At 42.8% G+C, this 25,798-nt stretch overlaps 1 protein-coding gene across 7 annotated transcripts in view; it reads right to left on the bottom strand.

Annotated features, from left to right (window-relative positions):
• Positions 1–11,108: 11,108 nt before the first annotated feature.
• camsap2a (calmodulin regulated spectrin-associated protein family, member 2a) overlaps positions 11,109–25,798 on the bottom strand; it is a 98,344-nt gene continuing 83,654 nt past the window's right edge. For 2 of the 7 annotated variants that reach the window (XM_071344533.1, XM_071344536.1), the window contains 11 exons: positions 25,319–25,420; positions 24,737–24,768; positions 24,562–24,631; positions 22,220–24,413; positions 20,272–20,408; positions 19,614–19,831; positions 18,970–19,066; positions 18,541–18,606; positions 17,543–17,658; positions 14,890–15,008; positions 11,109–13,365 (listed from right to left, as the gene is read on the bottom strand). In XM_071344533.1, the coding sequence (XP_071200634.1) occupies positions 13,060–13,365; positions 14,890–15,008; positions 17,543–17,658; positions 18,541–18,606; positions 18,970–19,066; positions 19,614–19,831; positions 20,272–20,408; positions 22,220–24,413; positions 24,562–24,631; positions 24,737–24,768; positions 25,319–25,420 (3,457 nt within the window). In that variant the 3' untranslated portion in view covers positions 11,109–13,059. The remainder of the gene's footprint in view (positions 13,366–14,889; positions 15,009–17,542; positions 17,659–18,540; positions 18,607–18,969; positions 19,067–19,613; positions 19,832–20,271; positions 20,409–22,219; positions 24,414–24,561; positions 24,632–24,736; positions 24,769–25,318; positions 25,421–25,798) is intronic. The other 5 variants (XM_071344537.1, XM_071344539.1, XM_071344538.1 and 2 more) reach the window with 3 other exon arrangements.

Here is a 25,798-nt window from a genome sequence, read left to right as displayed (position 1 = left end):
CACATCCGGTGAACAGGTCAGTACTTTGTTGAAGCACCTTTTGGCAGCGATTACAGCATCGCTTCTTTGGTATGACACTACAAGCTTGACACGCCTGTATTTGGGGAGTTTCTCCCATTCTTCTTTGCAGATCCTCTCAAGCTCTGTCAGGTCTCTCCAGAGATGTTTGATCGGGTCCAAGTCCGGGCTCTGGCTGGGCCACTCAAGGACATTCAGAGACTTGTTCCTAAGCCACTCCTGCGTTGTCTTGGCTGTGTGCTTAGGGTCGTTGGAAGGTGAACCTTCGACCCCAGTCTGAGGACCTGAGTGCTCTGGAGCAGGTTTTCATCAAGGAGCTCTGTACTTTGCTTCGTTCATCTTTCCCTCCATCCTGACTAGTCTCCCAGTCCCTGCCGCTAATGCTGCCACCACCATGCTTGCGCGTAGGGATGGTTACAAGTATCCTCTAGACGTGAGTCCTTTTAGGTGCCTTTTGGCAAACTCTAAGTGGGCTGTCATGTGCCTCTTACTGAAGAGTGGCTTCCATAAAGGCCTGATTGGTGGAGTGCTGCAGAGATGGTTGTCGTCCTGGAAGGTTTACCCATCTCCACAGAGGAACTATAGAGCTCTGTCAGAGTGACCATTGGGTTCTTGGTCACTTCCCTGACCAAGGCCTTTCTCCCACAATTGCTCAGTTTGACAGGGCGGACAGCTCTAGGAAGAGTCTTGGTGGTTCCAAACCTCTTCCATTTAAGAATGATGGAGGCCACTGTTCTTGGATCTTTAGTGCTGCAGACATTTTTTGGTACCCTTCCCCAGATCTGTGCCTCGACACAATGCTGTCTCAATTCCTTTGACCTCATGGCTTGTTTTTTGTTCTGACATGCACTGTCAACTGTGGGACCTTATATAGACAGGTGTGTGTCTTTCCAAATCATGTCCAATCAATTGAATTTACCACAGGTGGACTCCAATCAAGTTGTAGAAACATCTCAAGGATGATCAATGGAAACAGGATTCACCTGAGCTCAATTTCAAGTCTCATGGCAAAGGGTCTGAATACTTATGTAGATAAGGTATTTCTGTTTTTATTTTTAATGTTTTGTTTGTCATCATGGGGTGTTGTGTATAGATTGAGTTAAAAAAAATCATCAATGCTATAAAGAAACTGTAACGTAACAACATTTGGAAAAAGTCAAGGGGTCTGAATACTTTCCGAATGCACTGTACATATATATATATATATATATATAGTACCAGTCAAAATTTGACACACCTACTCATTCAAGGGGTTTTTCTTTATTTTTACTCTTTTCTACATTGTACAATAATAGTGAAGATATCAAAACTATGAAATAACACATGGAATCATGAATCACCTAGTAACCAAAAAAGTGTAACATTTTAGATTCTTCAAAGTAGCCACCTTTTGCCTTGATGACAGCTTTGCACACTCTTGGCATTCTCTCAACCAGCTTCACCTGGAATGCTTTTTCAACAGTCTTAAAGGAGTTCCCATATATGCTGAGCACTTGTTGGCTGCTTTTCCTTCACTCTGCGGTACAACTCATCCCAAACCATCTCAATTGGGTTGAGGTCAGGTGATTGTGGAGGCCAGGTCATCTGATGCAGCACTCCATCACTATCCTTCTATAAATGATGCAGCACTCCATCACTATCCTTCTATAAAATATATTTTGATTAGTTGAACACTTTTTTTGGTTACTACATGATTCCATATGTGTTTTTTCATAGGTTTGATGTCTTCACTATTATTCTACAATGTAGAAAATAGTCAAAATAAAGAAAAACACCTTGAATGAGTAGGTGTGTCATTTTGACTGGTACTGTATATTTGATGAAACATTGAATTTGGTCTTACTGCTATTAGCCCATAGAAGCACCTTGAATAATATATGCATACATGGAAAAACAGATAAAGTTTGTTTTAAAGTGTTTTTCCTTTATCTGAGTTTTAAAAAAAGATCAGGATTTTGTAAATATATCTTTGGCACTAAACCACTTATGTTGGAAGCCCCAGCTTCAGATACAATCATTAGGCAAGGGCATTTGCCTAATGATGAAACAGCGTCTGTGCCACCAGTAAGTACAGATAGTAGTAGAATTCCCGCCGCACAGTCCCCACAGCCGGTCAATTTTCTCAAGGCTTCTGGAAAGAAATGCTGTCCGCATGCTCAATCGGTGTCGCTCATTCACTTTCAGCCGGTTCTCCCTATTAAGCAACGAGTCGGAGGCCGAGCCTTCTCAGGTCTCTCCTCCACCCGTTATGGGGTCCGAGCCACCGACGCCTCTATAAGCTCTGACAACTTGAAAACCCTAGTCATTGCAGACTCCATTACCCGCAATATTAGACTTAAAAATAAACATCCAGGGATCATACATTGTTTACCAGGGGGCAGGGCTACCGACGTAAAGGCTAATCTGAAGAGGGTGCTGGATAAGGCTAAAACTGGTGAGCGTAGAGAGTACTGTATAGGGATATTGTTACCCACGTCGGCACCAACGATGTTCGGATGAAACAGTCAGATGTCACCAAGCGTAACATAGCTTCAGCATCTAAATTAGCTAAAAAGATGTGGCGGCGTTGAGTAATTGTCTCTGGCCCCCTCCCAGTTAGGGGGAGTGATGAGCTCTATAGCAGAGTCTCGCAACTCAATCGCTGGTTGAAACTGTTTTCTGTCCCTCCCAAAAGATAGAATTTGTCGATTATTGGCCCACTTTCTGGGACACACACAAACAGGACCGAGCCTGGTCTGCTGAGTGGGTGACGGACTCAATCCTAGCTAGAGGGGTGCTCTCATCTATCAACATAAACAGTGCTCTAACTCCACAATGAGATAAGGTGCAGGCCAGGTAGCAGGCTGTTAGCCAGTTTAGTGGAGTGTGCCACTAGCACAGTCAGTGTAGTCAGCTCAGCTTTCCCCATTGAGACCGTGTCTGTACCTCGATCTAGGTTGGGCAAAACTAAACATGGCGGTGTTCGCTTTAGCAATCTCACTGGAATAAAGATCTCATCCATTCCTGCCATATCTCAAAATAGGGCTACTTAATGTTAGATCCCTCACTTCCAAGGCAGTAGTAGTCAATGAATGGAGGGAGAGAGTAGAGAGATCATGAGCAGATGGGCTCCTGCATTTTTTTCAGCATGATTTGACAAAAATATAGATTTAGAGATTAACTTGGATTTTTCCGCAAGGTCATATACAGGATACTACCCTCCACAACATAACCATCACTCCAAATAAAAACTCCAAACCTGCAACCTGATTTTGAACAAAATTACCTGGAAGGATTCCTACTATCAAAGGTTCTTATTTCCAAGGACTTTACAGCTAATGCTCTGGCAAACCAACGACCAGCAAACGAAGCACAACAGAAACCCGAAAACACCATCCAACCTGGAACTGAGTGAGTAATGTTTAGTCTGAAGCTACTTTTAAAGCCAAGAAGAAAAATACATTACAATTATATTTTTTTCTTTATAAGGACTGAATGCTAAGTTAAGTCGACCAAGCTTGCTAGGACAGAACAGATCCGGTTGCAACTTCAATTAGCACTGAGGTGTGAAGTGAGAGGTGTCAAAGCCCTTGAGCCCAACAATGGCAGGATGTGTTTTCTGTAATGACCTTAGTGATAACTGTTTTACAGCCTGTGTTCTTAGTGGCTGCTCAGTGAAACGACCTGTCCTGATTTGTCAAAACTTTCATGAGCAAGCCTTCCTTCATGACCTAGCCTCTGTAAATTGGTATAGAATCAGCATGATCCCCCTCTGTTGAAGACGCTTGGAGCTTATTTTTTATATTTTCAGTGGTATTTTTAACAAATGCGCCCCCGTAAATAAAATGAGAATTAAAAACAGGTTCGGACCCTGGTTCAACTGTGACCTGGCAGAGTTACTCCACCTCAAGAATTCAATTTGGCTAACGCATACTCAGGCTGACTGGCTCTCGTTCAGGCAAATGAGAAATAAGTGCACTCAGGCTATCCAGAAGGCCAAAGTTAGCTACTTTAAGGAAACCCCAAGAAGTTCTGGAAAACGGTTAAAGACCTGGAGAATAAACCCTCCTCCTCACAGCTGCCCATGTCCCTTAATGTTGATGATGTGGTTGTTACTGACAAGTAGCACATGGCTGAGCTCTTTAATCACCAGGATTCCTATTTGCCTCTAACATTTCCTCATCTCCCACCCCTTCTAATGCGACTATCCCCAATGCTCCTCTCACTTTTTCCCCTGCACCGCTACAAAGTTTTTGAAATGATAAACTTGGATTAGCTAACACAACGTGCCATTGGAACACAGGAGTGATGGTTGCTGATAATGGGCCTCTGTACGCCTATGTAGATATTCCATAAAGAATCTGCTGTTTCCAGCTGCAATGGTCATTTAAAACAGTAACAATGTCTACACTGTATTTCTGATCAATTTGATGTCGTTTTAATGGATGAAAAATGTGCTTTTCTTTCAACAACAAGAACATTTCTAAGTGACCCCAAACTTTTGAAAGGTAGTGTACATGTTCGTGAGAGTCTCACCTGTCCATTGATGGGTCATATTAGTGCCTTGACTGTTTGGACGCTACAGATGTTTACGTGAGAATACCGATTTTCGGGATGTCTCATGGTCTGACAAACACAGCTGTAGCTCATCCACCTTCCATCACAGATGCAGAAAGCTTCCAGTGGCGGATGTGGTGGATTGAGACACAGCCCTTGCAAAAATACAGATATCTCTAGCTTAAACAGACGGATTGTGATGGGATTTCTTAAATATGCTAATTCGATGTGTGTGGGGGCGCGGACATCGACTCTACATGACTTTTTAATGACTACCTCAGCTCTGTACCCCACACATGCAAGTATCTGTAAGGTCCCTCAGTCGAGCAGTGAATTTCAAACGCAGATACAACCACAAAGATCAGGGAGGTTTTCCAATTTCCCTCACAAAGGGCACCTATTGGTAGATGGGTCAAAATCAAAAAAGCTGACATTGAAATCTATTTGAGCATGGTGAACTTATTATTTACACTTTGGATGGTGTGGCAATACACCCAGTCACTACAAAGATACAGGAGTCCTTCCTAACTCAGTTGCCGGAGAGGAAGGAAACCGCTCAGGGATTTCACCATGAGGCCAATGGTGACTTTATAATCAGTTACAGAGTTTAATGGCTGTGATAGGATAAAACGGAGGATGGATCAACAACATTGTAGTTACTCCACAATACTAACCTAATTGACAGAGTGAAAAGAAGGAAGCCTGCACCGAATACAAATATGATTCTCTACACTATACTTGAATATTTTGTCACATAAACTGAAATTAGGTGAACTATTAGAGTTTTAGCAACCAGGAAATGGCAGACTTTAAAGATACACTATTCAGAAATTGCTCTGCCATTTCCTGGTTGCTAAAATTCAAATAGTTTGCTTAATTTCAATTTATGTGACAAAACAAGCAAATATAGCGTAGAGAATCATTGTACCGTCTAAACCGCTGTGAAATATATTTTCCATAACCCAAAATATTGTATTTTCAGCTATTTGAAGCTGGTGTACAAAACCAAAAGTAAAAGACACAACAACTTAACTTGAGAATGGGAAGCATAGTAATAGTACACATAGAACAGATCTAGACTTGCACATTTCTATGTACATTTTGTGGGGTCACCCAAAAAGTTGCTGACAGTGAAACTCAGAAGGCCATCTGTACTTTTTTAGGCAAAAACTTCCAAAACATCAGTAGTACTGACAAGCTTTCACTCCTCTGCCCCTCTTTCTTACTGAACATAATTTTGGCCTCAATCACTGTACCCCCCTCACATTTTATTGTATGTAATCTATAGACATAGATAGTGGAACACCAGAAATGACCCACCTCAAATGACCCCCCTCAATTTAGCAGAAGCTCCTGGGACATGATCTTCTTCCCATTGAGGGTTTTCCTTTTGAAGAATCTTCCCTTACTGAATGGCTAGCACAGAATATTAAGTCTACCATTACCATTGAATCGGGCAAGTTTGACGTCACCAATCTCTTTCTTTATGACATTGGTTAGACGAATAGGTTGTAGATGATACCCTGTGGTTGCATCAAACACTTTTACAACTTATCACTCTGACACATCATTACTTTTGTAATTCACTACCTTCGCCCTCTTCACGCTCTCTACACTAGAAGTAGCAGGACCAATATTTGTACTTTTACTTGAGCGTCTGCGTTGCCAAGGGCTAAAATAGAAGTCAGTTCTATTTGTGACGCAGATCATGCTGCAAGTTCTGCCTCTCCCATCTCCTCATTGGTTTATAGAAGCAGATACCCACGTGCCATCTCCTCATTGGTTATACCCACGTGGGTGATTGAAAGACGAACTGTGTTGTCGATCATCGTGGTAATAGCATGAAAGTTTAGATGCCAATCAACATATAAGTTCAAAGAAGAAAAAGCCTGGAAGGAGGAGAGATGACTAGAAACGATTCGGTTGACTGTTTGTGTGGATTAATTGGCGGAGTAAAGGACCTTGTTTATTTCAGTAAAAATAGTAACTCAATGTTTATATCCCAGGACAAATTAGCTAGCAACAGCAAGCTAGCTAAATAGGACAAATTAGCTAGCAAGTGCAAACTAGCTAGCCAAATTGCCATAAATGTTTAATGCTTTTCGACCTGTCCCCAAATTAATGTAATTGGTTCAGAGTTTGTTTTGATATTTTAACATGCGTGTCGTGATCACGTTTGGTGTGGGGGAACAAAATACATTTTGCACGATGGCAGACGATCGCCGCATGCGCGCAGCCGGTTTGGGTTCTGTGTTAATGTAAATTTAGTAGGAAGTGGATTTTATACTCTGTGGATGAAGGGGCGGTTCCATGACGCCGACTTAATGTCTATGCTCACGTGGGCATGACCACTGATTTGGTTAACTTTATATGAAAACCCATATTTTCTCATTTAGAAGGTTAACATCACATTACATCTATTCACAAATAGTTTCATGTTTAATCACATACGTTTCACAATATTTAGATGTAAACCTGACAGCTGGGAAATGTACACTTTAAGAGATACAGTTATGTGTGTTTCCCGTCCTTCATTAGATCACCAAATGAAACACACTCGACATGACTGTCCCTTAGTGTCCACGGACCATTCCCACATTCTCAAAAATAGATTTTATTATAAAAATTATTCAAACGTTTGATTTCCAAGGGTCTCTCTGTGTTCCACAGTTTATGTTCCAATCTCGAATACTACAGAGCACAGGGGAAGCGAATTTTATGACCGAGCATAAAACAGTCGACTTCTCGCTCTCCCCCTCTGTGAGAGAGAGCACACTGTACAGTCGTTGCCAAAAGTTTTGAGAATGACACAAATATTAACTTCCACAAAGTTTGCTGCTTCAGTGTCTTTAGATATTTTTGTCAGATGTTACTATGGAATACGGAAGTATAATTACAAGCATTTCATAAGTGTCAAAGGCTTTTATTGACAATTACATGAAGTTGATGCAAAGACTCAATATTTGCAGTGTTGACCCTTCTTTTTCAAGACCTCTGCAATCCGCCCTGGCATGCTGTCAATTAACTTCTGGGCCACATCCTGACTGATGGCAGCCCATTCTTGCATAATCAATGCTTGGAGTTTGTCAGAATTTGTGGGTTTTTGTTTGTCCACCCGCCTCTTGAGGATTGACCACAAGTTCTCAATGGGATTAAGGTCTGGGGAGTTTCTTGGCCATGGACCCAAAATATTGATGTTTTGTTCTCCGAGCCACTTAGTTATCAATATGCCTTATGGCAAGGTGCTCCATCATGCTGGAAAAGGCATTGTTCGTCACCAAACTGTTCCTGGATGGTTGGGAGAAGTTGCTCTCGGAGGATGTGTTGGTACCATTCTTTATTCATGGCTGTGTTCTTAGGCAAAATAGTGAGTGAGCCCACTCCCTTGGCTGAGAAGCAACTTCACACATGAATGGTCTCAGCATGCTTTACTGTTGGCATGACACAGGACTGATGGTAGCGCTCACCTTGTCTTCTCCGGACAAGCTTTTTTTACGGATGCCCCAAACAATCGGGGCATCAGTCTGTCCCTGATGTTTTTCCTGGAGAGAAGTGGCTTCTTTGCTGCCCTTCTTGACACCAGGCCATCCTCCCAAAGTCTTCGCCTCACTGTGCGTGCAGATGCACTCACACCTGCCTGGTGCCATTCCTGAGCAAGCTCTGTACTGGTGGTGCCCCATCCCGCAGTTGAATCAACTTTAGGAGACGGTCTTGGCGCTTGCTGGACTTTCTTGGGCGCCCTGAAGCCTTCTTCACAACAATTGAACCGCTCTCCTTGACGTTCTTGATGATCCGATAAATGGTTGATTTAGGTGCAATCTTACTGGCAGCAATATCCTTGCCTGTGAAGCCCTTTTTGTGCAAAGCAATGATGACGGCACGTGTTTCCTTGCAGGTAACCATGGATGACAGAGGAAGAACAATGATTCCAAGCACCACCCTCCTTTTGAAGCTTCCAGTCTGTTATTCAAACTCAATCAACATGACAGAGTGATCTCCAGCCTTGTCCTCGTCAACACACACACCTGTGTTAACTAGAGAATCACTGACATGATGTCAGCTGGTCCTTTTGTGGCAGGGCTGAAATGCAGTGGAAATGTTTTTGGGGGATTCAGTTCTTTTGTATGGCAAAGAGGGACTTTGCAATTAATTGCAATTCATCTGATCACTCTTCATAACATTCTGGCATTTAAGCAAATTGCCATCATACAAACTGAGGCAGCAGACTTTGTGAAAATTTATATTTGTGTCATTCTCAAAACTTTTGGCCACGACTGTAGAGTGGATCCCCTGTAACCTGATCCTTCAGATCATCACAGGAGAGTTATGACACCTCCAATTACCACAATGATAATATAACTGTTGTTGGGGATGAATCAGAATTAATTGGGTAACATAGATAAGATGTTTTATTTTCATCATATGCTTGTGAGATACTTGTCATTAGAATGGTTCCCTTTGGACTATAGGGTTGGCAGTTGCAGTTATCACTTCTCAGCTAGGGCTTAGTCACTTGGGGCCCAGAGAGGGGAGAGGTCAGGCTTGTCTTCATATGTCAATGTATCTGTTAAACCATGTGGTGCTATGCAGAATATCAGAAGGGGAGGAGGACAGAATGGAACATTGTCTTCTTATGGGAATGTGTATGTAACTATTCCTAAACCATGTGAAGGGATGGCGTGATTAATGGGGAACCAGTTAGTTATCTCATACAATGTCTGTACGCCAGTCACTCCCTCCTTTTCTCATTGGGGGGAGGAGTATGGCAGTGTCTGGAAACATTGTATTACCCCTCTGATGTTGCCCTTATCTTGACCTAGTATATGACCTAAGAGGCTCACTGTCTTCAGTGAGCTTGTCCAGGAGGGGGTGTATTTGAGATGGCAGTATCTAGAATTGACAATTGATATATGCCATTGGATGAGGTAATGTTTTAGTACTATGAAGTACCAAGAACGAGATAAGAACCTTGTTTAGGAGACCGAACTGAACGATAATTTATAGCGAATGCTGTCTAGCTATGGGACACTCCTCTCTGAAGTAAAAGTCTTTCTTTGTGAACAGTTCCTATTATCTGTAGTTTGTCATGTCGACTAGGTGGTGGATCTTTGCTATAAAAGATCTCAGTTGCCATTATGTTGGCCACTCTCAACTTTTCATTAGAGATACTGAAATGTTGAAAGTCAAAATGCTATTGCAAAAGCTTAATTATTATTAAAGGTAAAGTTTAAGTATAACTCTGACTGGTGTGTGGTTTGCTCTCTCATCATTTGGTAATACAGGAAATTGCCACGACACTGTTCACATCCCTGACATTGCTTTCCCAGACATTGTGTGTGCTCTGTGCATGTTTCAGCCATTGGAGTCATTGGAGTAGTAGACAATACCGGGCCACTGTGGAAGTCCATTGATTGCCAAAATTCACCAATTGCATAGGAAAGACGTAATCATAAAGGCTCAACCTGAAAAATATATCATTTTCTGATAATAAATTAATAGCCTATGGTCACGTTTCCGACCCGAGTTAAGCGTGAGTAAATGGAACATAGTTAAATTTTCATGCACTTTTCTCCTTATGCGTATTCTGACCTTGAACTTAAGCATGAACATAGCATGCTATTCACCCGCTATTTGTTTGGGATGGAAATTTTAAAAATGAAGGTGTGGCAGAGGTGTGTCTAGAGATAAGACGTATTCTGACCTTGACTTAATTCCCTCGTAATTCCACCACCTTTACGAGTGAGGAAACCATGAATGATAAAGATGGCGCCGAAGAACATGGCTGACGTTTTACATTCTCCCAACCAATTATGCTACTTTGTTCGTTTTTTTGCATTTTGTGTAACTTCTTTTTTTACTTATTGTGTACATAATGTTGCTGCTACCGTCTCTTATGACCAAATATAACTTCTGGACATCAGAAGAGGGATTACTCACCGATGACTGGAAGAAACTCTTTCCTTTAACGAATCCGACGAGAAGGATATCCTGCTTTCACTGGAACTGGCCCAGATCCATGCTTTTTGCGTGAAAAGAAGCAGGAAAAGCGGCCGCAGATCGGACAGCCTTATGAGAATCCATAGGCAAGCAAGTAAACTCCCACAGCAATCCGTTCTTCTTGCTAACGTGCAATCATTGGAAAATAAAATTGATGACCTATGATTAAGATTATCCTACCAACGGGACATTAAAAACTGTAACATCTTATGTTTCACCGAGACATGGCTGAACGACAATACGGACAATATAGAGGTAGCGGGATTTCCATGCACCGGCAGAACAGAGACGCTACCTCTGGTAAGACGAGGGGTGGGGGTGTGTGTCTATTTGTCAGTAACAGCTGGTGCGTGATGTCTAACATTAAAGAAGTCTTGCTCGCCTGTGGTAGGTATTGCTCGCCTGTGGTAGAGTACCTTATGATAAGCTGTAGACTACGCTATCTAGAGAGTTCTCATCTATATTATTCGTAGCCGTCTATTTACCACCACAGAACGAAGCTGGCACTAAGACCGCTCTCAACCAGCTTGATATGACAATTGAGACACACAACACACTTGAGGCCATGCTTCATTTTATTCAATGCAAAAGAGAAACAAAACAAACCTACAATGTTCAGCAATATGTTGAATGACACCACACGGTCTGATAAACAAAATGGAAGCAATGCTTCATCAGGAGGATGGACAGACTAATTTACGGCAACACTGTACAATGTCCACTCATTTATGAATAAATAGCCATTAATCTTGGCCTTAAACGGCCTAATAAGACAACTGTAACAGTAGTCCCATAGCAATATCATTTTCTACAAAATTCCAGAGACGCATAACTTCTCTTTTGGTAATTCTATAAATATACCCCAATGAAAACCAAACACCAATGTTTGAACCGTATAGGGTGTGTGGAGTCTTGTATGTTTGTGATCCCTTAATCCCCAACCTACACAAGTTGTTGCTCGACGAGGATACTTTAATAGACAAAAGGAAAGTGTTGACGCTGGTGGGAGACAGTAAGAAGCCTCTACCCGTATTGGAGTGACAAACTTTGCCACATTCTGCCTTCAGTCAGCTATTAGAGTGGGGGGAAATATTTGCCTTACATAACATCAGTCTGGTCTCCATGTGTGCTGTAGAAGTGGGGTCTCTAAAAATGTACTCATACCAAAGTACTTTCTTACCAAATGAGTGTGGCATCTACCACATCATGTGATACATAATTGTCTTGAAATACTTAAATGCAAATTAAATAAATCAGTATTTTTCTATACCTGATAAGTATGCAAAATAATACACAAGCTGTGTGTTAATCTCACTGTCAAGCAGTATCCTATAAACAAACTTATGACAAGGAATTTGACATTTGAGAATTTTAAAAATGATAACATTCTGAAAACATTTTTGACTGAACTAAAACAGAATCAACAACAATTACTGTTTATGGTATAATAAATATAATGGTACCTAACTAGGGCTGTAGTCCATTTTCATAGTCCAAAATCTAAATCACAATCCTTAATAACATTAAATTGTTCTATATCATGAGTTTATATCCATAGTTAAGAAACTTAGCATTTTCAAATGGCCCAAATCATTACAGACAGACGTAACAGACATTTCACCAAATCTGGTCCATTTTGTGACAATTGAAAGGAGGTCACGTAAACGTATGTTTATTTTTAGTTCACAAACCTGCTGTGAACACACAGCATTAAGAAAGTACAGTGAGGTTTAAGATGAGTTCTTTAAAACACATTTTCCAAAAGGAGGGATAAGCTGGGGAAAAACACTTGGCCTAGTCATGCAATGTATTGGGTGGCTAACACTAGCTGTAAGCTTGTTGGTTTTTTGCTCTTGTTTTTTGGCCCTCAATGTTGTGTATAGCTTATGCAGACTTATCAGCTTGCATTTGAACCTAAAACATGGAAAAAGCGTTGTCACCTCAGCATACAGCATACAAAAGTCTCTGAGCTGATTGCACTAGGTTTACAATCAGCTCATTGCACTGACATACAAAAACAAAACGAGCGTAAGGCCACACATTTGAACAGATAAGCAAAATTCTGTCTATACAGATGAGTAACATTCAGTGCTTCAGTGTGCCAAATAAAACATATGGCATTCGTATATTTTCTTTTTTGTCGCTCTTTTGGCATATACAAAACCACATACACACACACACTTGCTGTACTAAAATGACTAAAATCAGACAATCTCTTGTACTAAACACATCAGTGATATCCATGTACAACTCTTAACTAAATAGTGTTTTACATTCCAGTTGTGCATATCTTTAACTGAGTCCCCATGTCCAGTTTGGAATTTTAAAGGAAAATTAACAGGAATGAAAAGAGATAACAAAACAACAAAAACAGAAGTATGCATTCATCTAACTGGCATTGCAGGTGCTGAATCGTCATGGATATGTACAGTGAAGTGCAAATTGAATGTGGACTGTTCCATTTGAAGGGAAATGGTGGGGGTGGCTGGGAGTGTACAGCAAGTTCCATTAGGGCTTGGCAGGCACCACTTTCTTCGGGGTGGCTGGTTTCTTGGTTTGCCACAGGTGGCCGTGGATCGTGATGGCGTCCACGCTCGCAGACATGGTCTTGGCGGGGATCTGGCTGAACTGCTTCCTGTCTGAATTGTACTTGTAGAGGCCCTCGATCATCTTGCGGGTGACGCGATTGGGCCCGATGCCGGTCAGCTTTGTGGCCTCATCCGTCTCGGGGCAGTACGTGTACAGAGAACGGAATTGACAACCCCCATCCCGGAACAACACCAGGAAGTTGTTGGCCTCTGATTTCTCCATTTCCTGCAGAAAGGGAGCAAAGAAATGATTATTGTCCTCATACAGCATAGTAGAAGACAACAGACATGTTGTCTGTTCTCCCTGCGGCTATGGAACCCTGACCTGTTCACCGGACGTGCTACCTGTCCCAGACCTGCTGTTTTCAACTCTCCTAGAGACCGCAGGAGTGGTAGAGATACTCTTAATGATCGGCTATGAAAAGCCAACTGACATTTACTCCTGAGGTGCTGCACCCTCGACAACTACTGTGATTATTATTATTTGACCATGCTGGTCATTTATGAACATTTGAACATCTTGGCCATGTTCTGTTATAAGCTCCACCCGGCACAGCCAGAAGAGGACTGGCCACCCCTCATAGCCTGGTTCCTCTCTAGGTTTCTTCCTAGGTTTTGGCCTTTCTAGGGAGTTTTTCCTAGCCACTGTGCTTCTACACCTGCATTGCTTGCTGTTTGGGGGTTTAGGCTGGGTTTCTGTACAGCACTTTGAGATATCAGCCGATGTACGAAGGGCTATATAAATACATTTGATTTGATTTGACATGTCTATCTGTCATCAAGGAGGTGGCTACTTTGAAGAATCTATACATAAAATATATTTTGATTTGTTTAACACTGTTATGGTTACTACATGATTCCATATGTGTTATTTGATAGTTTTGATGTCCACTATTATTCTACAATGTAGAAATAAAGAAAAACCCTTGAATGAGTACGTGTGTCCAAACCTTTGACTGGTACTCAGTGGTGTAAAGTCATTTTTTGGGGTATCTGTACTTTAATTTACTATTTATATTTTTGACAACTTTTACTTTTACTCCCCTACATTCCTAAAGAAAATAATGTAGTTTTTACTCCATACATTTCCCCTGACACCCAAAAGTACTCGTTACATTTTGAATGCTTAACAGGACTGGAAATTGATCCAATTCATGCACTTATCAAGGGAACATTCCTGATCATCCCTACTGCCCCTGACTATCCATAAAATAAAATAAACAAGAAAATGGTGCCGTCTGGTTTGCCTAATATAATGATTTTTAAATGATTTATACTTTTACTTTTGATACTTAAGTATATTTTTTAATTGAATATTTTTTCATTTACATTTACTTTTGATATTAAGTATATTTAAAATTAAATACTTTTAGACTTTTACTCAAGTAGTATTTTACTGGGTGACTTTCACTTGTCATTTTCTATTACGGTATCTTTACTTTTACTCAAGTATGGCAATTGGGTACTTTTTCCACCACTACTGGTACTGTATATAAATATATTTACAAAAAAATATATGGGGGATTGGAAATGATGCAGACAATTACATTAATGGAAGCTACAATTTATCAGCAATATTAAAGCTGATCAACACCCATTTTCTTTTTACATAAACACATTCCTAGTAAACATCACAATAATCAAATTAATATAATGTTAATAAATTATTCATCTGAGATGTTATTTCACTGTATTGAAGAGCTACCAACACCGTAGAAATAGAATGACTAGATTGTAGAGAACACATTACCTCTAGAATCTTGTTCTTCTGGCCTTCGTTGACCTTGCCTGCCAGGCAGCAGTGGGCCAGTGCGTTCTGGATGATATGCTTGTTCGATTTGGCACTTGGCTCCTTGTACAATTTGGGTCCTGTGCACACAAGGGGAAGATTATCAGTCGTCATAGCAACCATTCTATCTGGGGCCTCTGACTTGTCCCGGCAGTTTGTCAATAAATAATTTATAGGCATTATCTTAACATTACTCATCATGGAATCTGAAGACCAAGGGCCCTCTACGCTATCATCATCTCGCTCCTCTGTTTTGTTTGTCTCAAGTCAAAAACATAATTCATGCTGACCAATCATGGCATTAGATTCAACATGTTACCCAACCAATGTGCAGTGACAAAAACATCAACTGAAGCTGTTAGTGGTACTACCAACTTTGAAAGGGTCTCTTTGTAAAATGCAGCCCCCTGGTGGGAACCAGGCGAATTGCAACAACAGCCTGAACTAAAACAACTCTTCCCCCACCATAAAGCAGCAATATGTAAAAAAAAAAATTGGCAACCGACCAAATTCACATATAAATGTGAGTTATAGATCTGCCATTCTCATTGAAAGCAAGTCTAAGAAGCGGTAGATCTGTTCAATGTGCAGCAGTTCTATGATTTCTGTTCTTACTTTCAGTTTTGTACACCAGCTTCAAACAGCTGAAAATACAAAATTTTTGGTTTGAACTACAAACTATATTTGCTTGTTTTGTCACATAAACTGAAATTAGAATTTTAGCAACCAGGAAATGGCGGACCAATTTCTGCATAGTGCATCTTTAAGTTTAGCTTTGCATCGTTTTACTTTTGGTTTAGCACACCAGTTTCAAACAGCTGACAATACATGTTTGCTTATTGAAAATATATTTCACATCGGTTTAGATGGTACAATGATTCTCTACACTGCTTGTTTTTCCTCACATAAACTGAAATTAGGCGAACATTATAGCATTTTAGCAACCAGGTAATGGCAAGGCAATTTCAGGGGGTCTATACTTGCAAACATCAGAAAAGGTTTAAGTTTAAAAAGCGCTTCAGCCGATTAAAATCGTTGACGTAATTGCATGTGATAAAACGCTACATGTTAGCTGTTCCCATTAGATAACCTGGCACATTTAGCCCTATGCTAACCTGACCAGCCTGCCGTGATTGACCACTTGTTCATAAAATCAAAGACGGTCAAAGATCATACCGCCAAGAAATGTGAACCATTACAAGTACTGTAACAGGGGAGATCTTAACGGTATGATCTTTGACATTATTCACAATTCATTCAAGATTATCCGTAATCATGGTAGAATCCACATTAATTTAGAAGTGTTAAGAAACATATTCTAATGTTATTTACAATAAAGGTGACTCCAAAATGACACAATACATGATTTACCATACTGAATAGCATACTAATGCGCACAAGATAATCTGTAACCCAACCAAAACTAATTGCAAATGCACCCAACAAGTTTGGAGAGTCAAAAGCTCGATGTAGTCATTGTGTGATAGGAATATGGGACAAAATACTACACTTTTGACTACCTTATTTATAAGAATCTTTAGGGGTGTCAATCAATTTGACACTTACATTTTACCATTCATTGTCTTTCAAAAGAGATATTGAATTGTGTTTGGTTGTCAATGCAACCAGGAGCGTTATGCACTCATTGTGGATGGATGGGGGGGTGATCCGGGGGGGGGGGGGGGGGTGATGTTGGAAAGGGGGGCTGATGTTGGAGAATTTAGAAATGTTCAAACACCTGAAACAACTTTTCCTTGCAATCTAGAGCCATAATATTATGCTTTAAAAAAAATGACAAATCTGAGGGGGAACATGCCCTTTCCCCCCTTATGGGCATGATGCCTCTGAACATAACCAAATATCAACAAAGAATAGGACTAAATATAGACAAACTGGAGTGAAATCCAGAGTAAGTCTGTGGCACAGATGGAACTATGCAAGCAGAAGACACATCTCCTTCAAATCTTGCTATTTGGTTGCGGTGACAACAAAACACATTTCAACATCACTAAATATCATTCAACTTGAAATCAACCAGAGCTTGAAACCCTAGGTCTATTTATTGTCTATTTTTAGTTTAATTCTAGGTTTAATTGAAACAATACTTGTTGATGACGTTGTAAATGCTATATAGGCCTAAATAGTATAATTAATGATATATGAGTGATAAAGTACAGTCACATTTAATTTTCTCTGTAAAACCTACCCTTTGGAATAACTTCGATAGCAACAGTGAATACATTTCGTTTTTAAGTGGAGATCTCTCAACAAGCATTCTCACCATAGCACACTGGTAATAGTCAGTGACAAATTTCATAGCGAAGCAGGGCTTGATTAAACCCCATTGGGTAACGTGTATTCTGTTGAGTGTGGAATGTACAGTGTCTATTTTGTATACAGCAGTACAGACAATTTCCCCTCACAGACATTAAAGTTAATCCTATATCCTATCCTATATAAAAGCAGTTTAGATTCATGAATTGGACCCAAATCAGATATCTTAAAAGCATGAAGTACACTCAGTTAGCAAAGCCAATCATGAAGAATTATAATACAGCTAATACAAATGATCCAATAATGTGCCACTGGTGTGTGTAATGAGTTGATCACCCACCGGTGTACTCTGTGTTAGATTTAACAGACGAGGTGGTGGAACCGTTCTCCCAATCGTCCTCCCCATTCCGGCTCCCAGATCGACAAGGGGACAGAAAACCATCTGCAGAATCAGGCCTGACACACACACACACGAGAGAAAGAGACACACAGAGACACCAACACAAGCATTTCGGTCACCTCTCTCCACAGGTATTGCCTTTTCAAAGGTCAGCTTTGTTACCACATATAGAATGATGTAAGAACTTCTCGCTTGCCATGGGGAAACTGTACAAGCTATTTGTGTGCACAGTACAAACAGTGTGTACCCAAGTCATTGGCTTTGGCTACTACGGTTCTTTGCTTATCAAAACCTTAAGTTCAAGCACTCTAAAGGGCTTTTCAAACAACTGAACCAAACCAAGCTGTACTGAGCCAGCACAGTTTGGTTCGGGTCGGAACAATAGCGTGAAAAGGGTATATCTTTACTCTCATACAAGCATGGGCAGCAGTGAAGCAATGTGATGCAATCAAGTGTTCTTGAGGGATAGATACTACAAGCACCTATATCACAAAGCATCTTATCCAGATACAACGTAGCATAGGGAAGTGGTTACGAAGCAGTAGGAATATAGGCGGTGACAATGTGACATCGGGAAAACAGAACAATGCTGTGTATTGTTCTGTGTAATGCATTGGGGGGGAAAATGCATTTACGCAGGGGTTGATGGTGAGATCTCTGTCACATTGAAGGATGTTTGGTGGGACCATGAAGCATCACACGGGTCGTGTTCATTAGACACCAAATGGATAAAACATGGACTAAAACAGGAGGGACTACCTGGACTTTCCAATAAGAAACACATATTTGAGTTTTCCTTTGCGTGTCCTAATGAACAGGACCCTTGACTTGGTATTGGCCCAGTGTCTTAAGACTTCCCATAATGATTCTCATTCTTATGCTACAGAAGCTGGGACCGTGAGGTGGATTCAGGGTTAAACTACTACACGGGAACTAACCTTCTCCTTCTCAGTTTAGGAGAGCTCAGAAAGAAGCACAGGCTGCCAGAATGTAAGCTAGCACTTCTGACAGTTCCAAAACATGAGTGGTCAAAGAGAGTAGGTAGGGGGGGGAAAAGAGTGTAGAGAATACAGAAACGTTAGGTTAAAAGCCGTTGGCTAGAGAGAGGGTTAAAAAAAGCAGGTCAGAAGTGATACTCAAGTTCAATGAAACATGAGCACGAATAAACATTTTGGGACATTTTTCGAACTTTTAACGTAGGTAGGATTTTCACTTGTCCCATTTGATATCAATGCATGACTAAGTGAAAATGAAACTTAAGTCAAAGTTAGGATTCACCCCTTGAAGTAGAATAAATGCTAAGAGGAAATTCAACTAGGCATATGCAGAAATGTGTTTCATATACTGTTAATATAAAGGAATCTCACCTTGGTGTTCTCTTCTCAGAGTGCACACTGTCGCTGTCTCCCAGGTTGAGCGAGGCCAGAGACAAGCTGGAGACTGAAAAAACACGAGGTCGTGAACCTGGATGTGAAACAAGTTTTGCACAAGATGGGACAACACCGTCACACCACGATCACAACACAGTCCGTCCACAGTATTTTGTGCCCACCTTGTCACAGCTATCTGCAGCATCATTTGATGTTTACAAACACACACATATCGCTGTATGGCTCCTTAAATTTGGCAGGGTTTTGATTTTGAGTTCACTTTCGTGGTCAAAGAAGGACGATGGATGCCATGGAAACATACAGAGTCCCACATAGCATAGTGAGATGTCCTTGCCGCCAGATTATCAGAGATCGATTCAAGCCTCACATTACATTACAAGATCAAATTGGTTGAATTGGTTTGGCAAAGCAGTTAAGAAATCAGGCAGGGTTAGCTACTGAATTGAGTTATAACTAGTACTAGTACTAGTTGGCATGCAGATCTCAACCAGAACTAGTACACTCTCTACTCTACCATAAGATGCCACGCTGCGCTGCATAGAAACAGTGCACTTGGGCAGTCGCGCCACACCAACACGACACCGACGGTGAGCACTGAGAGTGGCTGTCTCCATGGTTACCTGCCGCCCTGGCCGGGGTTCTGGGGGAGTCCATGCTGTCCCGGTGGATGGACTTGGGCCGGGCTCTCCTCTGTTTGGAGCCGGCCAGCCGTGGCTTCATCACTGTGTCCATGTCCTCCATGAGCTTGAGCTGCTTCCTCCTCATGTACTCCTGCTTGATGAACTCCCGGCGGGCCTTCTCCTCCTCCTTCCTCATGTGCTCCTCCTCTGCTTTCACTCTGAAAGGAGAAATAGAAGATGATGACCAAGAATCAAGAACATGTAAAACTATGACCGAGACACACTCATACATAGACAATGCGTATGCAATTGATCAAAGTATTTGAATATTGATTGATGCACATTACCAGACAGTCAGTAGTAATGTACTTTGATCAATTGCATTAGCATTTCATGCTTCTACACCTGCATTGCTTGCTGTTTGTGGTTTTAGGCTGGGTTTCTGTACAGCACTTTGTGACATCAGCTGATGTAAGAAGGGCTTTATAAATACATTTGATTGATTGATGTACTTTGACAAATACAATTTGATTGACTAACGTCAGACAACATGATACTATGTGTGAGGGGCTTTAAAAACAGCTCAAGTGGGAGTGTTTGTATGTGGGTGTGGGTATGTGCATGCTTGTGCATGATTGTAGTGGAAGGGATTACAGACCGGGCCTCCTCCTTCTTCTGCTCGAGCTCCGCCTCCTGCTGCAGCTTCTTCTGCTGCGTCTCCTTCTCCCGCCTCAGCCTCTTCTCCACGAAAGCAGCCCTCTTCTGAGCCATGTTGTTCTCCCCCTTACCGTCATCCTGGGGACAGGTACACACACACAGTCAGTGGTGTTCTTTCATAACCAGTGATGCACAGTTACAAGGAACCCTCAGGACTTCCCTGGTTAATGTGAGATGTTATTTCTTCTGGTACATTTAAAGGGGCAGCTGCACAGACCAAGATTATACCTACCACTCAGGACTTGAAAGCAGTTTTAGTGGCGACTTTTCGCTGAAGATGCTAGCACTTTCAATGGAGACTATTAATTGAACATGCTTTTTAGTCTAAGAGTAGGCCGCCCTAGGCAGCGGCCCCTTGCTGGGTGTATTTCCTGAGACTTTGCAACTAAACTGGGAGCGATGCTCTCTCTAATAGCAATACGCCTCTACTGACGACTATTTCTTACTATGTCACACAAGATCCAAAGCCATGTGCAAAATCTGATCATTTGATCTGAATGCTGAAAATTGCATGTGAACCTCATCACAACTATCCTACAACTAGCTCAACATCTCTCCGAACCCACTTCTCAGCAGCTGCATCTGAATTATTCACAAGCTCCAGTTTCCTGACCTAGATAAAGGCACAGACAACTGTAGCTAGCTAGATAGCCTCCCCAGAACAGGAAAGACCAAGTTGTCCTCGGCTTGACCTATTTTAAAAAATCATTCATCATCTCATATTATAAACAGAGTATTTCCTTCCAAAAAACAAAGATGGCCGCCAACAGAACCAAAGCAAATTAGCTTTTTCGTAGAACTGGGGCACAGGCTTTTTCAATTACATAAGACAATAGTCATTCTTGGCGGCCAAATGTCCAGAATCTGCCATTTACACACTAATGAAATGCCTAAAACAACACACTAATGTAACAGCTATTGTTTTGGAGATGATTCCCAAACGTAAAAAGGTCCCGAACAGTCAAAAAAGTGGTCTCTTGGAACAACTTACACCGGGTTAAGCCGCCTTAAAATTTCTATACTGAATGAAATATTACCACTACCATGACTATTTTTATTTCCCAAACATAATTACAATAGATTTTTCTTTTCGATTACAGGCTCAAAATGGCTAGAAACAAAGACCTTTTTTCTGAAACTTGTCAACTTGCTGTTCTGAGAAATTAAGGCTACTCCAAAAGAAGGCCAGTTTTATTGCTTCTTTAATCAGGACAACAGTTTTCAGCTGTGCTAACATAATTGCAAAATGGTTTTCTAATGATCAATTAGCCTTTTAAAATTATAAACTTGGATAAACTAACAAAATGTGCCATTGGAACACAGGAGTCATGGTTGCTGATAATGGGCCTCTGTACCCCTATGTAGATATTCCATAAAAAATCTGCCGTTTCCAGCTACAATAATCATTTACAACATTAACAATGTCTACCCTGTATTTCTTATCAATTTGATGTTATTTTAATGGACAAAAATTTTGCTTTAAGTGACCCTAAACTTTTGAACGGTAGTATAGGTATTTTCCAAGAACCATCAGTCAAGGTGAGCTCCCCGCCTACTCAGCCTAATAGCTCCCCGCCCTCTCATACTGTCTTTTCAGACTTCCTGGTAGTTTGACATGAGAGAACAAGTACTTTTTCTAAAATGTTGAGCATTTATATATCGGGAAGAAATATTATGGGTGATGTTTTAGTCACTCAAAAGGCTATTTTACATGGGAATCAGAATGATTGTTCGGGACCTTTAAATTGTGTTAGAGGCTGTACAGAACGTTTGCCTCTGGGGATACTCTTGAGCCAAAAGGGTTCTCCTAAATGGACAGAAATATTGTGTCAAAAGTAGCTCACAACTATTAGCAAAAAAACTTCTATCATGTATATTTTACTTCCTACCTTAAAGAAAAAGCCACAGGACATTTTCTCGTCATCGCCATAGGTCCCCTCCATGTCTCCACTCTCCTCCATGCCTTCTCCCTCAAGAGGCTTGAGCACATACAGAGGCACCTCAATCAGGTTGCTTCTTGCCCCGCCAAAGAGGTCTGAGATAAGGGGGGTCTCGGTGGGGGTGACCGTAAAGGTCTCTTTCACTGGCTGGGCCAGCACTTCAGATACAGTCGACACTATTATGGGTTTGAGCTCATCCATTTTCACCTGCTTCTTCTCCTCTACTTCCATCTCCTCATGTTCCTCTGCTTCATCCTTCTTTGCAATCTCTCGGGTTACTTCTTGTCTTTTCTGGTTGTCTTTGGCTGGGGAGGAGGGAGAAGAGGCACTACCTGCCTCTGTCTCTGGGGATAGCAGGGGTTCAGTGTCCCTGTCCCTATCCTTGTCCTCTGTCTCTGTGGTTTGACCGGTGGGTTTCTCCCCCATGTAGGCAAAGGCCATGGGCTGGAATGGGGAGAACCGACGCAGGCGGGGGAGGCTGTCCACAGACTGGGGTGCTGTCAGGCAGCGGTTATAGGGGGCCAGCTTGAGCTCGCTGGGGCGCGGCGTGCGGGGGTTCCGTGAGTGAAAGGAGGCCGACTTCCTCTTGATGCTCGTGGGCGAGCGGTGGGCGGAGCGGGGTGAGTCGGCCGGGGAGGGTGAGCCGGAGGAGCGAGTGGAGGCGCGGGCGTATTTCTGTGGCGAGGTCTGGGGAGGGGGGATGACCCAGGCCTGTTGTTGCTTTTGTTCTCTCATGGCCATGATGACCTCCTGTTGTTGGGCCAGGCGCTGCATCTCTGTCTGCAGGAAGCCCAGCGAGTGGTTCAGCTTCTCGATGGAGCGTGTGTATTCAGCTAGATCCACCTCACCGGGTCCTTGACCTCCGGCGGAACCTTGACCTCCCTCTTCTCCTCCTCCTCCTCCGGAGGAGGATTTCAGCCAGCGGGCCCCAGAGGGTCCCTGCCCCTGCTCAGCCCCGTCGGGCGTGTCCGCTTTGCTCCTCCCTGTTTTCCTCTCATCTTCCGTTGTCGTCTTCCCAACTTCCTCCTGTCCTCCTACCCCCGAGGCGCCGTCACCCTTCCTCTTGACCACGTCCAGGAAGATGGAGCGGCCCATCCTCTGGCGGTGGCGAGTGAATGCGGCCTCCACCTTCTTCTTCTGCGCCTCAATGGCTTTTCGCTTCTCCTCCAGGCGCATGCGCAGCTCCACCATCTCCGTCGCCATGGCCTGGGCCGGGTCGCTAGGGGGAGGGGCCTGGGCTGGCCCAGTTGAAGTGTCTTGGGTGAGAGGCGCAATCTGTTGATGCACGGGGCTGTGTTCCGGAGTGGGTGCCCAGGAGACGGACAATGGGAGGCCCAGTTCTGAGCCCTCGGGGGTGGTCTTGAGGGAGCTGCCGCCCCCGCTGCTGCTGCTTCTTCCCCCCGATTCGGGGACACTGAGCTTCCGGAACTTCTGCTCGGCAAAGCTGGTCATCTTGGTGCCGGAGCTGGTGGAGGGAGATTTGGCGTAGCCGGAACTGCTGGGGCAGGGGCTGGGCGTGTCCATGTCCAGCTCCATGCTCAGAGCTTCCCTCAGCGATGAGTCCTCGTCCAGGGTCTCAGCGATGTCCTCGGTCCTCACGTGGATGCCCGTGTCCACCTCTGTAGTGTCTGTGGTGCTCAACGAGTCCAGGTCCCTCTTCTCCGGTTGAGCATTAGGGTCCAGGCCAACTTCACCACCTTCTCTGCCCTGGTTTGGACTGTGCAGGAAGAACCCATTTTTGATTCCCTCTGTCAGAGGGCGCTGTGGGGCCTGCCTACCAGTGTTGTGGATTATCTGAAGGGCTTCCTCCATGCTGGGGGTGGAGATGCCATTTCCGTGCCTGTCCAGGTTTGAGCCACCGTTGGGGAACCTCAGTGGGCCTCCAGGGGGTTCAGGTCTGCCAGGCTCTCTGGGCAGATCGGGCCCTGACAGGTTGTCCAGGCGGCCCTCCTCCTCGATGCCCGTTCCCTGCCCGTTGATGGGCTGGAAGGACAGGTTCCTCTTCATGCCCCGGGGCATCTGTTGAACCTTGAAGCCCTCTGTGCTGGCAGAGCGAGTCATGCTACGGCCGGGGGGAGTGGATGTCTGGGCGGTGTCCTCTTTGTCAAAAGGGATGTCGAAGGATACACCGTAAGGCCCAGACCTGGCAAAAACAAACAGTCAAGTCAATCAGTCAAATGCTATTAGAATTGCACTTTTTTGTTACCAATACGTTATGACAATCACGTACCAAACAATAATTGTATTTTGTCTGTTAAAAGTCATTAATTGTCTTGCTCCATGATACTAACCTTTTCTCCTTGGGCCAAGTTCCTACACAGCCATCCACAAAGGACATTGAGGTCGATCTCTTTATTTCACCTGGATGAGAATAAGCATCTCATATTAGATCCATCAATTTGTATTATATTTTAATCTGTTTAATGATCAATTGGTAGAAGACAAAACTTCTAGTGATCTAGTTACCTGAGTTCCTAGGTTGTGGTTGGAGAGGCAGGCTAGAGGGGTGAAAAAAATATAAAATAATATTGTCAATCATGAACACCTACAAGAGTTAAAACATAATGGTTTCCAGATGACCAAGACATTATCACCTCTGTTGAGAGATTGTGGAATGGGGTCTTTTTTAAGCTTGGCACCATAGCTTGAGTGCTGTATGTACAGTATGCGCCCACCCACTACTTAATACATTCCAGATGGGTTTGCTTAACCTCTGATCAGTATCCCCTGCAGATAGCCATGATGCGGCGCACCCAGCGTCGTCCGGGTTAGGGGCGGGTTTTGCCGGCTGGGATGTCCTTGTCCCATCGCACTCTAGTGACTCCTTGTGGCGGGCCGGGCGCATGCACGCTGACTTCGTTCGTCAGTTGTACAAGGTTTCCTCCGACACATTGGTGCGGCTGACTTCCACGTTAAGCGAGCAGTGTGTCAAGAAGCAGTGCGGAGGACGCATGGCTCTCGACTTTCGCCTCTCCCGACTCCATATTGGAGTTGCAGCGATTGGACCAACTTAGCCAAACAGGACCATAAATGAATAACAAATAGTACCTGGGTCGTTCTGGGCTGGGCGGTCTCTCCATGAAGCTCGTCTTGGTGACATTGGAGATGGGAACAGAGGGCATGTTCCTCAACGATGTGAGGGCTGGCTCTAAAAACCAAACACAAACACATTACTTTCATTAAAAGCCCAATACAGCTGTTTTTATATCAATATCAAATCATTTCTGGGTAACAATTAAGTACCTTATTCTAGTAGATTTCCATTAAAATGGGCAAAATCTGCCTTTCAGCAACAACAACAACAAAATATTTTGCTAGGACTGTCTGGGAGTGGTCTGAGTGGGGAGGGGGAAACTGAAAACTAGCTGTTATTGGCAGAGAGGTTTGGAAATCTCTTTGTTATTGGTCTATTAACTAATTTACAGCATGGTGATGTCACCATATAAAGCCAAAACTCTCGCCCTGCTGATTAGAAGGTCCAGTGTAGATTGTATTTTCAACCAGCAACTATCAGGAAATAACACTGAT

The sequence above is a fragment of the Salvelinus alpinus genome, chromosome 16 (assembly GCF_045679555.1).
Source record: "Salvelinus alpinus chromosome 16, SLU_Salpinus.1, whole genome shotgun sequence".
Classification (NCBI taxonomy): domain Eukaryota; kingdom Metazoa; phylum Chordata; class Actinopteri; order Salmoniformes; family Salmonidae; genus Salvelinus; species Salvelinus alpinus.
This window is presented reverse-complemented; position numbering and strand designations above follow the sequence as displayed.